At 44.4% G+C, this 18,944-nt stretch overlaps 1 protein-coding gene and 1 long non-coding RNA gene across 2 annotated transcripts; one reads left to right on the top strand and one right to left on the bottom strand.

Annotated features, from left to right (window-relative positions):
* The first annotated feature begins 1,141 nt into the window (after positions 1-1,141).
* On the top strand, positions 1,142-2,181 carry LOC309352054. The gene is made up of 2 exons (XR_014161067.1): positions 1,142-1,210; positions 1,949-2,181. It is a non-coding gene; the product is annotated as an uncharacterized lncRNA (long non-coding RNA).
* Positions 2,182-11,215: 9,034 nt separating this feature from the next.
* On the bottom strand, positions 11,216-15,148 carry LOC309351632 (exonuclease 1-like; the record flags this gene model as incomplete). The annotated part of the gene is given in 5 exon segments (XM_081879422.1): positions 11,216-11,316; positions 12,228-12,299; positions 14,273-14,345; positions 14,349-14,380; positions 14,659-15,148. Coding segments are annotated over 5 exon segments (768 nt in total).
* Between the last annotated feature and the right edge of the window lie 3,796 nt (positions 15,149-18,944).

The raw sequence follows: 18,944 nt of genomic DNA, 5'->3' as shown, positions 1-18,944 counted from the left end.
AAGTACCAACCAAGTGGTCAGTGTAGCAAATGGCAGAATGACTGACCCAGCGAGCAGCAGACTGGCGAGGCAGTGGAGTGACCAACTGGATGGCCGAATGAACAGCAGGGTGACCGACCAATTGAGGTCCGATTCACCAAGTGGCTGGCTGGCCAAGTGATTGCCGAGCAAGTGAGAGAGGGGTGGAACAACTGACCAAGTGAGCAGTGGACTGACTGAGCAGCAGTGTAGCTGACCAGTTAACTGACCAACTGACTGGGCAGCCAGTTGAGCAGCAGAGTAACAAAGCCAGCTGGTGCTACTCCACACTCCCCCTCTCCTTTGAGGTAAAGTACATTGTAGTTCTGAAATTAAGAAAATTACTCACAAAGAATTAACACAAAAAGTCACATTTCTCTAATCATGTAAATGTGGCTTTCTTCCCCAGGGTCTTTATTTCAAAGATGAATAAAAAAATATATAGAAACGTCAAGTTTTAAAAAGCTCTCTCTCTTCTGGTAATGAGCACAGTTACTAAAGGGTGTGCAATGATTCTGAGGCATAATAGATGTCCTACTCCATCTGTGTAGGCTTCAGTTAGGTGCCACTGATAATTTAGAAGGTCCCTGAGAGATAGATAGAACATGTTCTTACCTTCTTTTCACATCACTGGAGATGCAGAACCAAGACATCCAAACTGAGAACGTACAGTTAAATTGTGTAATACTACCCAGGCTCAGCATTTAGAGAACTGAAGGCTGATGTTTTAGAACATGGCAACACGAAGCATGAGTGTATTTCTTTCCTTTTACCATACGAGAACAAAATACCCATCACGTGCAGGGAATGAGCATGGAGTTACTTGACCATTTGTGGTTGTCGATCTCTGTAGCTCATGAACGTTCTTAGAAGAGTAGGAATCCTGATCCATTGATACATCTAGCCAGTGGTATAATGGTCTGGGGTTGAGGCAGGTCAAAGACTCCACTATATTTGCAGCAGGATCTTAAGGGTCACTACCTCCGTTGTCCCAGAGCTACCTAACCAACATAAAAGGGGATAGTATTTTTTTTAGCCCTAGTGTGCTACGAAGCTAAGAATTTGGGAACACTGAGAACCCAAGGTGTTTCTGTTCCAGCAGAATGGTGCAGATGCAATGGGACTTCATGGAAAACACAATTTGAAGTCCCTCCCAAATGAGATATTGGAGCTCTCCAACTCATTTGCCCATGTAGGTGCATAGAAAACAGTAGAAAGGCAACACATGGAGTTCTGCAATAAACTCCCAATTATTTATTGTACAATTATTAGATTATTGTATAATGTTGAGATCCAGCTCCGAGGGCCTTCTGGTGGTTCCTTCACTGCAAGAAGTGAGGTTACAGGGAACCAGGCAGAGGGTCTTCTTGGTAGTGGCGCCCGCCCTGTGGAACGCCCTCCTGTCAGATGTTAAGGAGATAAGCAACTATCTGACTTTTAGAAGACATCTGAAGGCAGCCTTGTGTAGGGAAGTTTTTAATGTTCGATGTTTTACTGTGGTTTTATAACTGGGCAAAACCTGCCACTTGTCCCACAGATCAGCCTCCATACCTGAGCACTGGAAAATAGTCAATGTAGCACCAATTGTCAAAAAAGGATCTGGGGCGGATTCTGTTAATCACAGTCCGGTTAGCTTAATGTCTGTCTCAGGAAAACTGGTAGGAAGTATTGTTGAAGAGAAAATTGGGGAGAGGCAATTAGTCTTTATTATTATTCCTAAGCGCTCTGAAGCATTTCACTTCTCAGAGTCATTGAGTTAGTACTCTGGGGGATTTTGTTTGCGTATAAATCAAACGACGTACGGCTGCGGTAGAAAGGTTCTCACCCACCACAGAAGAGGGCAGGTCGCCAACTCCCTTTGACGACAGCTTGGTGGGATTGCTGTGGAGCAAATGTCTTGAGGATTGAAGGCTAAATCTTATCTCCTCAGAGACGTGGTGGGAAGCACTCACAGCCGGACAATACCAAGGGTTGGCCCTGGTCATCTGGGCTAGACTGTACAGTGGGACATCCTTCATTTAGGAAGATAAAGAAAGCTTTCCCATGACCTACAGGCAACAGTGTGAGACGGAGTGGCAGATGTTTCATATTAAAGAAGTTGGACAACTGATGTCAACAGCCACAAAATCTCTGCTTCAAAATAAATAAAGTAGGATGCTACAAGCTGCTGTGTGTGGGAGAGAGAGGTTACATGCTATGAAAAATCATGAGATTAATTAGATTGGGATAAGTGAACATCTCTGGGGGGCATTTATGTTGAAGGATTTCAAACAGGGTTGTTTTTTACAAGGCAAAAAATAATTAAACAAGAGAGGGTGGGGGAGATATTATATTCTGGTTTCAAGGCAGAAAATAAATACTATGTGTTGGGGGGGTATGCGATAATGGTTTCCTTTTTTCAGCCATGTCATTTCAGATTTCATGTCAGGAGCAAAAGATATTCCAGTCATAGGGATGGGGGCACGAATTCAATTCCGTTCACATTTAAAGGTGAACCTAACCAGTCTCACAGTGTTAAAAATGATATGTGAACCAGAAACAGCTGATGAAATGTGCACACCTCCAAATTTTGAAATGCACATTTTCCAGCACGGAAATGTGAAATGAACTTAAGAAAAAATGAGAAACCAAGCTGAAATTGGTAGATTCCTCCATCCCTAGCAGTAATTCTAATCTTCCTTCGTAGGGTCTTTTTCTTTACACAGGAATTAGAATGGGCAGCCCTGTAAATTGAGGACTCCTTGAAACAGCTGTGTAGCCTCCGTATAGTGGGATCCACTTGGTTCATAAGCAGAGGCGGAAGCAATCTGAGGAACCGCTATCCCCCTCAGACCAACATTGGTAATCTAAAGAGCATCCTTCAGCCCCCGTGGAGACAGCCTCAACCTCCACTGTGACCGCAGGCCTCATTATCACGGAGCCTAAGAGGGACCGCGTCCTTTTTATTATCTTCCGCCTGGGAACAAATTCCATTTCCTCTAGTTTCCCAGGGTCCTTGCTTCCCAGGAAGGACAACGCTAGCACGAAACAGATTCTTCATGAAGTTACGATGGACTTCTGGGAATCCAAGACACATTGCTAATATGCTACTCAGGGCTTCGGGACATCTGTCATAATATCACGCAGTTCATTAAAAGGACGTGCATGTGATGAATGGGGAAATGAAAGACTATGGAAAGGGATCAGGAGATATTGGGAAAAAATCAAATTCCCATCTGAATGATGATGATGCTTTACATCTTGGTGGGTTTCCGCTCCCCCTCCCCCAAATCTGGCCTTGTCTCTCTCCTTTTAAACTAAGGCCTATTTCTCTCCAGATCCTGTGAAGAAGGTGAGGAAGACACCCATCCTAACCTGGAAAATAACTTTCCTCCTCTGAAATTTGCCTCCTGAGAGGAGGGAACAGATGAAACTGCCATTTTTGGTGTCTCTCAGTTTCTAATTTTCCCAGTCTTAAAATCAGCTCACTCCATTTCAATATACATTTGCTTATTTTTATACTTGTCCTTATGAAAATTGTGTTAATGCTACAGTGGTACCGCGGGTTGCAGATGCTTCAGGTTACAGACGCTTCAGGTTACAGACTCCACTAACCCAGAAATAGTACCTCGGGTTAAGGAATTTGCTTCAGGATCAGAACAGAAATTGTGCTCTGGTGGCGGTGGCGGTGCAGCGGCAGCAGGAGGCCCCATTAGCTAAAGTGGTACCTCAGGTTAAGAACAGTTTCATGTTAAGAACGGACCTCTGGAATGAATTAAGTTCTTAACCAGAGGTACTACTGTAATAATAATAATAATAATAATAATAATAATAATAATAATAATAGCACAACAGCCAGAAATCCACCAAGCAAAGGTTCATGGGAGAGAGACTTTCTGCAGGCAATGGCTTTTCCACCTGTTTTGCCCCAGCCTCCAGCCCGAGGATCATTTCCCAGACCACAACTTTGAGATCAGCAGCAGCAGCTGCAGCAGCTGGGAAGGGAGGAGTCCAGGGATATTGTTTCTCAATTTGATCCTTTTACATGACTCTGTATGTTTTGTGGTATTTTATGCATTATAATTCGCTGTTATTTTTATTGATTACAGATTAGTAATTCTTTATTGTAGTTGATAAGTGTAAAGGTAAAGGGATCCCTGACTGTTAGGTCCAGTCACGGATGACTCTGGGGTTGCATCGCTCATCTTGCTTTATTGGAAGAGGGAGCCGGCGTACAGCTTCCGGATCATGTGGCCAGCATGACTAAGCTGCTTCTGGCGAACTAGAGCAGCGCACGGAAATGCTGTTTACCTTCCCGCCGGAGCGGTAGCTATTTATCTACTTACACATTGACGTGCTTTCGAACTGCTAGGTTGGCAGGAGCTGGGACCGAGCATCGGGAGCTCACCCTATCGCGGGGATTCAAACCGCTGACCTTTTGATTGGCAAGCCCTAGGCTCTGTGGTTTAACCCACAGCGCCACCTGCGTCCCTGATAAGTGTAAACTGTTTAATTATTATGTGCTGATGTTTAATTTCACTGTTTACTATTGGATTGCAATGGATTATTGAATATTGCTTTACAGTGGTACCTCGGTTTAAGAACAGCCCTATTTTCGAACTATTCGGTATATGAACTTTACAAAACCGGAAGTAGTGTCCTGTTTGCGAACTTTACCCTGGTCTACGAACGGAAGCCAAACGGTGGAAGGGCACCAACAGCGGGATGCCTCATTAGGGAAAGCATGCCTCGGTTTAAGAACAGCTTTGGTTTAAGAACGGACTTCCGGAACGGATTAAGTTCGTAAACCGAGGTACCACTGTATTTGATATAAGTTGTTTATTTTAAAGTTACTATGACTTTTTATATTGGATCATATATTGTTACTAATAATGTTTGATGTTTTTTTATTATTTTTATGTGTGTTGGAAACCCCCCAGAGTGACTAGGGTAACCCAGCCAGATGGGTGGGGTATGTATAAATGAATGAATAAATAAAAATAAAAATAATTATTCTGAATGTCTGCTATCTGAGAACAGCATCTCCTTGAGTTATGCTCTAAGAGGCAGCTATTCAGCAGTATGCATGAGCCTCACTTGGAAGGAATTTCCAAAAACTATGAGAAATACTTCCAAGTAAATGTTTTTAGGGTTCCTTGTATTTCATTGGTCCTTGTGAAGGCGTGTCCTTGTGCTTATCAGGACGGAGACCTGATTGGTTCATACGGTTAGCAGCCCACTTCTGACACCATGTAAGCTCTCCTAGGCTCACCCACAATGGGGAGCATAGGAGCCAACTGCTAGGGACTGGTTCATCTCTCCCCAATAAAATATCTGAAGCCCCCCCCCCAAAAAAAAGTTAATGGGAATTGCAATTCAAATGGTGTGTGCCATGTCTTGTGATTGATTATGTGGGGTGGGACTTTCCTGCCCCCCAAATATTTTATTCAAGTTGGCACCCCTGCTCAGGAGGGTGGATAGGGGAGTACCAGGAGGGATTTTGCTTTAGGACTCCCCCAAACCCGGAGCCAGCTCTGCGGGAGGGAAAGGGGGGCAAACCAACCCACAGAGCAGCAGGGCAGGAGATGGGTTCGGGTTATGACTCGGCCACCTTATTTTTGAATAGTTTGCCATCTATTTTCTGCTGGTTGTGTTCCTTTTCTCCTAACGGCGGACTTAAATGCATTAAGGACTGACACACCCCATGCCTCCATAAACTGTTCTGCCTTGGGCTTTTCAAAACCTCCCACTTATCTCAGGAGAAAATTCTGAACCACTGGACTCGAGGCATCAAATCACGGTGACCATTTATAGATGTGCTCCCATAAGCTGTGACATCACAACACAAACAATGCTTCCATTATAATAAACCTGATGGGAATATGGGAATGTTGCAGTACTAGAATAAATGATTGAATGTGGCAGAGTTATTGCTCAGGCCAAAGGACTTTGTTTATCGGACATTTATAGTTCTGGGTGTTTTTAAAATGGGCTTTCCCACCGCCACTTCTGCTAGGACGTTCCTGGACAAGGATAGACTTGCTACAGTGGTCCATGCATTGGTAAACTCCTGGCTAGACTACTGACTAGATGTGGAGGGAAATGAAAAGTTTTCCTTTGGAGTCTCAGCAATGGAGTACCAAGGGGTTGGTTAGATTGCCCCCCACCAAGGGCACCTCTCCATTCTGGCTTGGTCGTTCTAGCCAAGGGTGAAAGTAGGGTTTTCATATTTCAAAAAGTAAAAATCCAGACAAAAATATTGTTGAGATTTTTGGGGGCAAAATCGCACCCAAAAATGAATGGGTTGCTATACATTCTGGATTTCCCCTGACACTTTTAGTGCTTTCTGCCAGGATATTACAGTGGACGCTCGGGTTGCGAACATGATCTGTGTGGGATGCACGTTCGCAACCTGCAGCATCCGCAACCTGCAGCGGCGCGTCTGCACACGTGCGGGTTGCAATTCGGCACATCTGCACATGTGCAAAGCGCGATTTAGTGCTTCTGTGCATACGTGACCGCCGAAACCTGGAAGTAACCCGTTCGGGTACTTCTGGGTTTTGGCGGTCCGCAACCCGGAAAAGCGCAACCTGACACATCTGTAACCCGAGATATGACTGTACTTCCAACTGCAGTATTCCAGTTATATCCGTGATTTTTTGGGGGGGGGGGTGTCGCCAATACAGCCCCTTGCCAAGGGCACAAAGGAGCCTAGGTACGTCTCTCCGGAAGACCAGACCTCACCTTCCTTAATGCCAGAATTATGCAGGATAATCAATGCCTGTTTTTTGCTCAACGTGCTGTTACATCAAGCCCAAGTTCTCAAATTTGCAACCTTGGCAAGAGTTTTTGAAACAGCTGTTTGCGTGTCATTAGCCACTTGATGAAAACGTAAAACACAATTCATTTTGTATCATGGAAGTCTGGCAGATCCCCATTGTTCTTTGCTAGACGTGTTGCCAAAGTGTTCAGGGAACACGCGGAAAAGAAAAATTCTACAGTCACCAGCTAATATAAATTGTTTTGTGTTCGTGCTCCCCTCCACTTCCCCCTGCACTCCAGCCATAGGCAGTTACAAACTCTTTACTGTAAATCTGCTTTGACATTCTTAAAAGATGCTCCCGGGGGAGATTTGAGAGTGGGCTTTGTGACATCTTCCGAGCGACTCTGAAACAACAGTGTGTTTCACCCCAGCCCGCTAACAGGCAGACAAGGCCTTCTGACCTGACACCTTGTCAATTTGCGGGAATGGCTGCATGGTGTGATTACATTTCCATGAGCTTGAAAAGCCAGCTGAGCCAATCCAAAGCACCATTAATCTCAGGGGAGCGATACCGCCAAGGCAGGCCGCTTGCGGTGCCAAGGTTTCTACAAAAATAGATCAGGAAAAGAGGATTGCTCAAGCAGGAATATGTAGGGAGCTGCCTTGCCCCCAAGTTATTAGGAACTGCTGGATCTGACCGCAGCTCCTCCATGTGGCGAGCCTAGGAGCTATGCATGGCACATTCACCACTGGGGATCAAGCCACTTTTCTGTGAAAACTTGTCACCCAGGAGCTATTTGCACCCAAAATGGTGGTTGTCGAGGTTCACAGGAAATTGCTACGTGCCCCCGATCTGGATGGAGAACATGTCAAGGATAAGAGCCCGGTAGATCCTTTTCTTCTTCAGAATAAAAGAGGCCATTTTAAGCATAAGTACAGTGGTCCCTCAGGTTACATACGCTTCAGATTACAGACTCCACTAACCCAGAAATAGTGCTTCAGGTTAAGAACTTTGCTTCAGGATGAGAACAGAAATTGTGCTCTGGCGGCACAGCAGCAGGAGGCCCCATTAGCTAAAGTGGTGCTTCAGGTTAAGAACAGTTTCAGGTTAAGAACAGACCTCCGGAACGAATGAAGTACTTAACCCGAGGTACCACTGTACCGTACTTTTCCGTGTATAAAACACACCCTTGTATAAGACGCCACTATTTTTGGAGACTCCCAATAAAGACAATTTTGAGCTTTTTGACAGAGGATTGCCCAGAGTTGTACAACTTTTTTGGGGGGGGGGGGATGACAAAGGTTGTTGAGGTTTTTATGGGGGGAAATGCAGTAAACCTGATGCTTAAAATTGTGTGCGCCGCTCGCTAACAATCACTTGTGTCAACAAAACGCGTCTGCCCGGTCGCCCACAGCAGAAGGAAATCGCAACCCAAATTGCAGCAGCGGCAGCAAATACAAAACAGCATTTGACACAGCAACCAGTCACACACCTATTTAACATAGCATCAGCCAATACGAAACAGCCTTTGCCGCAGCCACCAATCACACACCAATGACAACCTGCAGCTCACGGCTGCAACCAATCATCTGTCACCCCCCTACCCACTACCTGTGTATAAGACGCCCCCAGTTTTCTGACCTTATTTTGCAGTATAAAAACCTTGTCTTCCACACGGAAAAGTAAGGTGTTTATTTCAAAGCCTGAAAAACGTACAGATAAACAAATACACAGCTTTGCGTAGACATCTAAAGGCTGCTCTCTATTGAGAAGTTGAGAAGTTTTTGACGTTTGATGTTTAGCTGTGTTATCATTATGCTGCAACCCTGTCAGATGGGCAGGGCAAAAGTAATTTATCATCATCAACATCATCAAGAAAGATGCTAAGAGGTTGAACGATCTTTTAAAGTGGCATTTCCTTCTCATACCATCCCCTGACAATGTCACTTTTTCCTCTGCTGTCGTTTGTCATGGGTGATGTGGCCCCCTTCGTGTGAGAGAGCCCATTCCCTCCCCCCTTTTCTTAAAAAAGACCTCAAAGACCTCAAAGAATAATTACTACCAGCCTTGTACCCACTATTGTTCAGGAATCTGAATGAACCAAAATCAGTTTTGACATCAGCAGATAAAAACAGTGCGGCCCTGTATAGGGAAGCTTTTTAAGGTTTGATTATGTTTTTATATATGTTTTTATATATGTTGGAAGCCGCACAGAGTGGGCAACCCAGTCAGATGGGTGGGGTACAAATAAATAAATAAATAAATAAATAAATAAATAAATATTCCGTCCGTCATCTTGATTCAAAATGTCATCCAATGGTATCCAAACCTAGGTGAAAACTGCTTCTTGATATCATGCAAAATTTGGTTATAATATCTTAAGAGGTGTCCAAAATGCATAGTGAACAGACAAACAACTTTCCAAAATATATAGTAGATAACAACAGCAGCAGCAACAACAACAACACAGGCATAGCAATTTTAATGTGTATCACAGCGACATACTTAAGGAGAGAAACCAACAAGAAAACCAGTTCTTAGAACACTGGGTTCTTTTCATAAGTTTATGGAATGAAAGAGTTCAGGACAGTGTCTACCATAAATGTAGTGACCATACTCCTGGACACGTTTTCTCTTTTTTCTTCTTAATATGCCCCCTCTTCTATACACCCCTCACTTTTTGTTTTTGTGCTTGTTCATACTATTACAATAAAACAGATTGGCTCAGATAATCATTTATGGAATGGTGCCTAATGAGAACTCTACCATTCTTCTCTCTGTTTATTTTTGACTTTCCACTATACAGTGGATGCTCGGGATGTGAACGTGATCCGTGCGGGAGGCATGTTTGCAACCCGCAGCGAGGCGTCTGCGCACGCGCAAGTTGCGATTCGGTGCTTCTGCACATGTGCAAAGCGTGATTTAGTGCTTCTGCGCATGCGCGAACGCCAAAACTTGGAAGAAACCCGTTCCAGTACTTCCAGGTTCGGCACTGTTATGTACTGAGTTGAATAGGATCCAAACTGCAGCAGTCTGATTGGTCCTAGAACAATAGGCTCCAAAAGGCAGCAGTCTGATTGGTCCTAGAACAATAGGATTCAGAATGCAGCAGTCTGATTGGTCCTAGAACAATGCAGCAGTATGATTGGTTAGCAGGAACCACCCAATCATGCTCCAGATAGAAGTGAATCCACAACCTGATTGGCCTACAGTAGAATCCTGGAATTAGCCAATCATGTGCAGCCCACTGTGTAAATAATGTATATAAAGCAGATACTTTGAGGGGACATTCATTCATTCCTCCTCACCACTATGAGCTGAATAAAGAGCATGAAATCACTTTGCGACTCTGAGTATATTTCAGGCACGTAACCTGAAGCATCTGAAATCTGAGGAATGACTGTATAGGTAGCAACAGAAGCGATGATGAGACACTGCTAATATATCAGAACCACATGACAGTATGAAATGGCTTATCATACACACACACACACACACACAGAGAGAGAGAGAGAGAGAGAGAGAGAGAGAGAGAGAGAGTATATCTGAATATGCAAGAAGGAATTTATTTTGCAGAACAAAGCATGCTAACTTTATAACGCCAGTACTCATGATCACCACCAGAGGTCACGATATCCCTACCAAAGAAAGTCTTTTTATTGATATTGGTGCTACTAATACATTACGTAGCAATCCCTTCGTCTGATCAATTTACGATGCTTCTAGACAGTCTGCTCATTGAGTTTTCGTCCTAATTTGTTTGCAAGGAGATTAGACGACGTTGGCTATTGAATGAATATTTGTTCTGACTTTGTTTGCAGGGAGGTTAGATGAAGTTGTGTCATTTGTCATCCCACACTTTCCAGTGCGTCCCATCAGTTTCCTTAACACACACACGGGAAGCAGGTTTCTTGCACAAGACCTCCTGTTCCACTACATAATTTGGAAAGTTGTTTGTCTGTTCGCTAAACATTGGGGCATCTCTTAAGCTATCGCAACCAAATTTTGCATGGTGGCTCTGCAGATCAAGAAGCAGTTTTTTGTCTATGTTCAGATACAGCTGGGTGCCACTTTGAATTAAGATGGAGAACTGAACCAATCTGCACTGATTTGTTTTGTTTTGTTTCTTTGAACTTTGGAGCAACGACGCGTATACAGCTACAACTCTGCAACCTGAATTTGCTGCTTTGGGATCAAATCGCAGCTGAAAATTGCAACAATATGAAGGAATGCCAAAAGTTAAGTTTTGGAATCATGTAGGACTCTAGTTCAGATATAATTCCTAAAAGCGGGGTTTGTGTCATTCAACATATTGGAAAATAAACTTGAAATTTCTTGTTCTAAAGGGGAGCATCTCCTGAAATGCCAAACACACAATTGAAATGGTCACGGATTGTATCCAGGTGCAGCTCTAGTTTAGCAATACATGTCTCAACTTCGCACTTGCGTGATTTTCATTGACGGATGTGCAGCACGCAATTGTCAGTCGCGCCTGTTGTGTGACGTCTGAAGTGGTCTTCGGAATGACGCCGGTGGCAGACGATGCTCCATTTCGCTGCCATTGAACTTAAAAATGCATGGACAGATTGTAAGAGTTATGTGCAGGGTGGCATAAGGTTTGTGTGAGGTCCAGAAAGATCTCATAGCCAGGATAGGTGAGAGATAATAAGCCTAATAATGCGTCAAGGTTTTTTTCCCTCCCCTTTATAAACCTCGAACACACTCATTGTTCTGCCAGGTTTTCTTCCACACAAAAGACAGCTTGAGATGATTCACCTGGGATTTGTTTGGGGCCTTTTGCTGTTCTTTTGCACTTCTTTCCCTGCGGCCGCTTGATTAGGCTTGCATAAGAAGGAAACTGATTGCACAGAAAATTCAGTGCGCTGCGAAACAATGGAAGTAATAATAATAATAACGACAGCAAACCCAACAACAACCAATTTCTTCTCTAACTGATGATGAATTGGAAGACCAGTTGTTTATCTGAGCGCTTCAGCAGATGCGACAAGAGTTGCCACTGTTAGGCTTGCCATACAACAGGAAAATTCCTGACATGTCCTGGTTTTCGGGTGTGAAAATCGCGTCGGGGGGGGGATTTTGCCGAACTGGCAAAATGTCAGGGAAAACCCAGGTGCATGGCAATGCAGTGGAAAAAGCAGTAGAAATAGCTCCAAAAGCTAAAAATCACTATTTTGGGGGTCGCTTTCCACTCTGTGGAGTCAAAACATGCACTGTCATGTGATAAACAACAATCCCATGACTGCAATCATGGAGCAGGAATTCTAACAGTGTTTCCCCCCCAAAGGTCAACAATTTTGCATGTGTCAGGAATTTTACTTTTTTGAAATATGGCAACCTTAGCCACTTCTCCCTCTCCCTCCCCCTCTCTCTGCCCTCACTTCCACATAGTATCATTGTGGGCAAACGTTCTGTGACATCACAGCAGCGTGCACTGTCCCAACTCACGTTGTTGTCTGTTGTCTGTCAACCACAGCGGTGCAAGAACAATGAAGGATCCTTCCACTTCTTCATTGACTTCTGCAGGAATGGGAAAGGCATAGGTTACCAAATGAAGGGGAAGATTTTCAAGTAACAACACCCAGCCTGGTAGGCACCAGGATCCAGAATCAATTTAGATTTAAAGCAGCATGTTGAAGATGAGCAGGAACTTTTGCAGGTTGAGGGGGAAAAACTACATTTTTGTGCTAAAAACTGGTTTGGCTGTGTACATAGCAATAGCTTCCTACGTTCAAGAAAACTGGCATCATAACTTGGCTGAATGAACGTTAACTCCCTTGCCCTGCGAATTATTCTAGCTTCCGTTACTTCTGCACACCATTCGCTTTGGGTTAGGGCAGCAATGCTACAGCTCAGGAGTTACTGAAGACCGTCAAAAGCAAATGTTTGCAGAGCACTTGCAGGCCCTAAAACAGAAGGTTAACGTGAGATGAATGACTTTCTGGTGGAAGCCGTAATTGCACAATAATGAAATAGGAAAACTCATCCATCGTCTCTTCAACATCTAAGCTCTGCAAACAAGCACAGGCTAGAAGTGGCAATGGGGAACAGGGCTGAGCAACAGGCTGGCGCAGTGATGCATAATAGCAACAGCTGCTGCTCCCAGCTGGTTCCCCTTGGTGGGTGGGAAAAGCTACTAAGCTCAAGCTACATTGTAAAGCATGGAAGCTGATGTTCTGCAGGCAAAACGATGAGCAGCTGCAATGTTGTTGTTGTTTTTAAAAAACACACCTTCCAGTTGTGCCAGTGGGGGAGGGTGTAGCTCAGAGACACAGAATCTGTTCCACGTGCATACAGTATCTCCAAGTAGCAGGTCAGGGAATGCCCCCCCCCATCTAGAAAACTATAATGTCCAAGAGAGCAAACAAAATACCGTATTTTTCGCTCTATAAGACACACTTTTCCCCCTCCAAAAATTAATGGGAAATGTGTGTGCATCTTATGAAGCGAATGCAGGCTCCATGGCTTTAGCGAAAGCAATGTGAAGCCTCCGAAGCGCAGAGGGAGCGCTCCCACCGCTCTCCGGAGGCTTCACGTTGCTTTTGCTGAAGCCTGGAGAGCGAGAGGGGTCGGTGTGCACCGATACCTCTTGCTCTCCTGGCTTCGCTTCGCTGGAGAGGCTCCGCACAGCTTTCCCTCTCTGTGCAGTGCCCCTTCAGCGAAGTGGGAGGAGAAATGGAAGGGGCTCCGTTTCTCCTACCACTTCGCTAAAGGGGCGCTGCGAGGAGGGAGAGAATTTTTTTTCTTGTTCTCTCCCCCTCTAAAACTAGGTGCGTCCTATGGTCGGGTGCGTCCTATAGAGCGAAAAATGCGGTACAGTGGTGCCTCGCAAGACGAAAAGAATCCGTTCCGCGATTCTCTTCGTCTAGCGGTTTTTTCGTCTTGCGAAGCAAGCCCATTGACGGCTTAGCGGATTAGCGCTATTAGCGGTTTAGCGGCTTTTAGCGGCTTTTAGCGGCTTAGCTGATAAGCGGATAAGCAGCTTAGCTGCTTAGAAAAAGGGGGGGAAAGGGGGGGAAACCCCGCAGGAACTCGCAAGACATTTTCGTCTTGCAAAGCAAGCCCATAGGAAATTCGTTTTGCGAAGCACCTCCAAAATGGAAAACTCTTTCGTCTAGCGAGTTTTCCGTCTTGCGAGGCATTCGTCTTGCGGGGCACCACTGTACTGTGTTAAATGGACCAGTGCTCTGACTCAGGAAAAACTCATGAATCATAAGGCTCATGGGTAGGCAAACTAAGGCCCCAGGGCCGGATCCGGCTCAATCACCTTCTAAATCCGGCCCGCTATAATATGGCACAAAAGCTGCACATTTGTTTTCTGACAATAAAATGTGTATCTGTGTCAAAATATGGAAGTGAAAACAGCCAGTGTTGTGACTTAATTTTCATCTACAATGAAGCAAGTGGGAATCCTGGTTTCACTGTGAATGATGTGCACCTGCTTCCCTCCGACTTTTGCCCTCCTTCCAGGAGCATAAAAAGATGCCTTATACCATGGGTAGCACGAGTAAATCCTTGCATGTATTCTTCTGGTACTAGAATATTCATCTTCAAATACTGCCCCATTTACCCAATGACCTTTATAATATCAGGATTATTGGCTATTTTTATCAGCCTGCAAGCCTTGCCTAATCCAATACAGTGGTACCTCGGGTTAAGTACTTAATTCGTTCCAGAGGTCCGTTCTTAACCTGAAACTGTTCTTAACCTGAAGCACCACTTTAGCTAACGGGGCCTCCTGCTGCCGCCACGCCGCCAGAGCACGATTTCTGTTCTTATCCTGAAGCAAAGTTCTTGAAGCACTATTTCTGGGTTAGCGGAGTCTGTAACCTGAAGCGTATGTAACCTGAAGCGTATGTAACCTGAGGTACCACTGTACCATGAAGAGATGGAAGGTAGTCACAACCAGACAGAATACACATGTAACGGAAATTCTCTTCTGTAAACACATCACCAAGTTGTTTGCACATTCCAAGCCGAGTGTGGTCCATTTCTAAGCCATTTCCACACTTGTCAATTTCCAGAAATACCTTTTTACATTCAAAAGCAAGAAGATCAGAATCCTCTGTAATTATAGCTTTGACTAAGCCAGTCTTGTTAAGGTAGGCGAGCTGAGCATCCGCTTCATATGGAGCAACAATGCAAACTATTCCCTGGGCTCGGGCAACTTTAATCACTTCACAGGCCAGAGCATGCGTAACATTAATGCTACATGCAAAACATTCTCTGGCTTCTGATAATTTCCCTTCATGAAGCAGCCGTTTCCCTTTTAGGAGGTTTGCTTGCCATTTTTCTCGTCGCGACTTTTCAACTTTCTTCTTGGAAGGCAGGGTACAGCCATCAAATACTAGAATGACCGCTCCCCACATTAAACAGGGGGCGCCCTTTGTGTAGGATACCGGGAGGTCCCCGCCTACCTCAGTCAGTTGTCCAATCCCGCCTGGGGAAAGCGTTGCCAAGGAGACCAAGCCAGGTAGGGGAGGGACTACCTGCCCACACAATAGAGGGAGGATCTGACCTGGGAATTCAAATACTAGAATGGGTTTGAACCCAAATGACAGAAACATATCACCAAGCTTCATGCAATAAGCTACATATTGATCTGTGGGTTTTCCTTTGGTTAGCTTTTCTTTACATGAGCAGATTCGGCAGCCTCTTTGATAAATTGGAGCAAACCTTGGATCCCCATTGTTCTTAAGTCAAATCCAGGAAACTATTCCGGTACCTTCAGCACGGAGGAGGAAGCGCCTGTTGACAGTGACGGAGGACCAGACCAGCTCTGTCCACTAAGCAAGAAGAGCGCCTACCTTGGGTAGGCAAACTAAGGCCCGGGGGCCGGATCTGGCCCAATTGCCTTCTAAATCCGGCCCGTGGACGGTTCGGGAATCAGCATGTTTTTACATGAGTAGAATGTGTGCTTTTAGTTAAAATGCATCTCTGGGCTATTTGTGGGGCATAGGAATTTGTTCATCCCCCCCCCAAAATATATAGTTCAGCCCCCCACTAGGTCTGAGGGACAGTGGACCGGCCCTCAGCTGAAAAGGTTGGCTGACCCCTGGTAAGGCTTTTCAGTGACTACTAGCTACAGCAGGTACTTGAGAGAGTGGTCTTGTAGTAAGGTTAAAGCTTACTGGGAAATGATTTATAATGAATTGAAAAGGATGTTCAAAATAACTTTTGTTAAAAAAACAACACCAGAAGTTTTTCTTTTGGGAATTGTAGGGACAGAACTACCCAGACTGTATAGAAATTTATTCATGTATGCAACTACAGCAGCAGGAATGCTACTTGCCCAAAAGTGGAAAGAAGCAAAAGTCCCAGGAAAGGAAGAATGGATACAAAAACTTTTTGGAATATGCAGAAATTGCAAAACTTATCGGAAGAATAAGAAATCAAGATAACAAACTTTTTATAAAAGAACAGAAATGGTTTATTGAATATTTACTGACAAATTGCCAACAGATAAAAACATTGGCAGGATTATTGTAATAACCTGCAGTTTCATAAGAGTATATATTTAAAGTAGAAAATTAAATGAGCAACTTAAATAAATTTGGATATGCAGAAGATATTAAAAAATAAATTCAAGGAACAGCAGAAAGAGGGGGAAGGAAATCAGATTTTGAAATGTTAGAATAATTGTAAAAGTAATGAAATGTATGAACCTGAAAAGTAAATAAAAACTTAAAAAGAAAAAAAACACAAGATGGATATTTATGCGACCTTTAGAAGACATCTGAAGGCAGCGAAGAGTTTTAATGTGTAATGTTTTATTATGTTTTTATATATGTTGGAAGCTGCCCAGAGTGGCTGGGGCAACCCAGTCAGATGGGCGAATAATAATAATAATAATAATAATAATAATAATAATAATAATTGAATATTTATAACCCATCAGAGTCAAGTAGGGATCTACTCTGAGTATGACATTATTGGATATCTCCCAAAATTCCTCTGTGTTCACCTGCCTCCCCTTCTCATCCTCCACCCCATGCAAACTATATTTCGGCAACTTTGCCAACTCGTCGTAATAAAGTTTTGCATGGGCCCTTCCCCGGCTCTGTTTTTCTGTCATTTAGCTTTTGAGCAACGTCTAGACAACACTTCACAGTTCCACCTAATTCAGTCCATTAAAGTCCATGCAGCCGCAAATTTCAGTTTGAATGCAAGAGGCTAATGGACAGTGCCTTTGTAATGTCGGCAGGTTGCTGTGATATTAGAATAGGCATCAGGGAGGCTTAGTGTGTGTTTCACAATGACATTTTACCTGAACAAGAGTCACAGACAGCGCATGGGGTATTTTGAAAGGCAGGCGATATTTTGTTGGATCAACAAAGCAGGAAGGCAGAATTTTGTGATTAACACAATGCTCAGTTGTGTGTTAATGTCCCCTTTGTCCTTTTTTAAAAGCAACTTTTGAGTAGACTCCAGGGGCTGCTTAACCCTTTCCCTGCTCCACTCTAAATCACCCCGATAACACACAAAATAACCCTGTCCCCCCTGCATAGAACCATAGAAGTGATGCTTAGAAAGTTACTGTAATTTTAATCGGCTTCAGTATTTTAACCTTTGTATGCCTTAAGGCAGGGTTGTAATTTTTTCTTCATTTTGCTGTTCCATCTTTTGTAAAACCGCTTTGATGATCCCCTCCCCAACCAATCAAGTGGTATATAAACTTAATGAAATAAATAGATAAATGAACATGTCACTATCTCTCCCCTTAAGGGTGTGTATGGTTTTAAATGGATAAAATACAAAATGGGAGTGGTTGCTTAGGCATTGGTTGTGACTATCTGTCCCCGCCCAGGGACAGAAATGACATCCGCAAACCTGTGAAATCAGTAAGGGAAAACATTTTGGGGGAGAAAATGGAGCTGGGTGCCAGACCCTCACCTCTCCCCAAGTGATCCCAGGGGTTCTTGCGTGGCCCTAGCCCTTTGTCAGGGATACGGACAAAAGCATGGCGAGCCCCTGGATTCCTTTAACGGAATACCCTTGCAGCAGCAGCATTGGAGGGGCAGGCACAGCCAATCCATACCCCTCCACCAACCAATTTTCTAAAACCAATGCCTAACCGCAACCTTACAAGTTGTGGTGATTTGCTATGCAGTAGGCAAAAAACCAAATGGCACCAGCCAATCAGCCAAATGGACAAAATTCCTACCAGGCCCCTGCCCCAAAAGCAGATGACCCCATGACAGGCTTAGCAAGGTCATACGCAAAAGCCCTAAAATTAGGGAGGGTGGGTGGGTGATCTGATGCGCGCAGCGAAAAGAGGGAGCTCAACGCTGCGCACAGAGAAAATATAACCTAAGGCTGTCAATCAATAATTGGCAACATGAAACTCTCCCCAATCACAACAGTGGACAATCAAACTAACCCGCCCGGCAACAGCAAGGTGTCTTGTTAACCCCACCGCAACCCGTGCTCTCCATGAAGGAGAACACACTTTGCGCATGTGCGCGCGCACACACACACTCTCCGGCCCATTGCAGCGTCTGCGGGACCGTGAACCGGCCCAAGCCACAAAAACTTTACAGACCCCTGCACTACATCTTAATCTTGCTCATCTCACCAGATCTAGCCTTAGGGTGCAATCCTGACCCCGCTTACCTGGGAGTGAGCTTCCCTGTATGCAACAGAAGACTGAGTAGACATGTTCAGGATTGCACTGAACATCTGGATCCAATCCACAGCTTTCCCCATCTCCTGAGGTCTTCAGATGTGAAGATGCCAGAACCTCAGACCACTTGCATGTGCTCAAATGATGAGTTATGGGCCCTCCTTATTCATATCAAATATCTCAGGGACTTTGTAACTGCACCGACGCTCAGGGAAGAGTTGGGAAGGACGCAATATGTGAACTGAAAGAAACAGGCATTTCTGAGCCTGCAGATAATGCTACACTTAGCCATTAATTTACTGAAAGCATCGTTTTTGGAGTCTCCCAGAGTTGCCGCAATCAGCAAAGCCGGGCGGCAAAATAGCACCCGAGGTACAAATTGGCTGTTTCAGGACCTGTCGAAATGGCAAGGGTGGCTGCCATTAGCTCGTTTCTGAATTTTATTTGGGGGGGGGGGGAAACAACCCCAAACAGAAGACACATGCGCTGGGTTGATTGCCTTGCCATGTTAACGAAGCAAATTTCACATGGAATTTAAGTGG

Source organism: Podarcis erhardii (genome assembly GCF_964252035.2).
Source record: "Podarcis erhardii genome assembly, chromosome: 10".
Classification (NCBI taxonomy): Eukaryota; Metazoa; Chordata; class Lepidosauria; order Squamata; family Lacertidae; genus Podarcis; species Podarcis erhardii.
The sequence above is the reverse complement of the archived record's forward strand: the minus strand, read 5'-3'. Positions and strand labels throughout refer to the sequence as shown.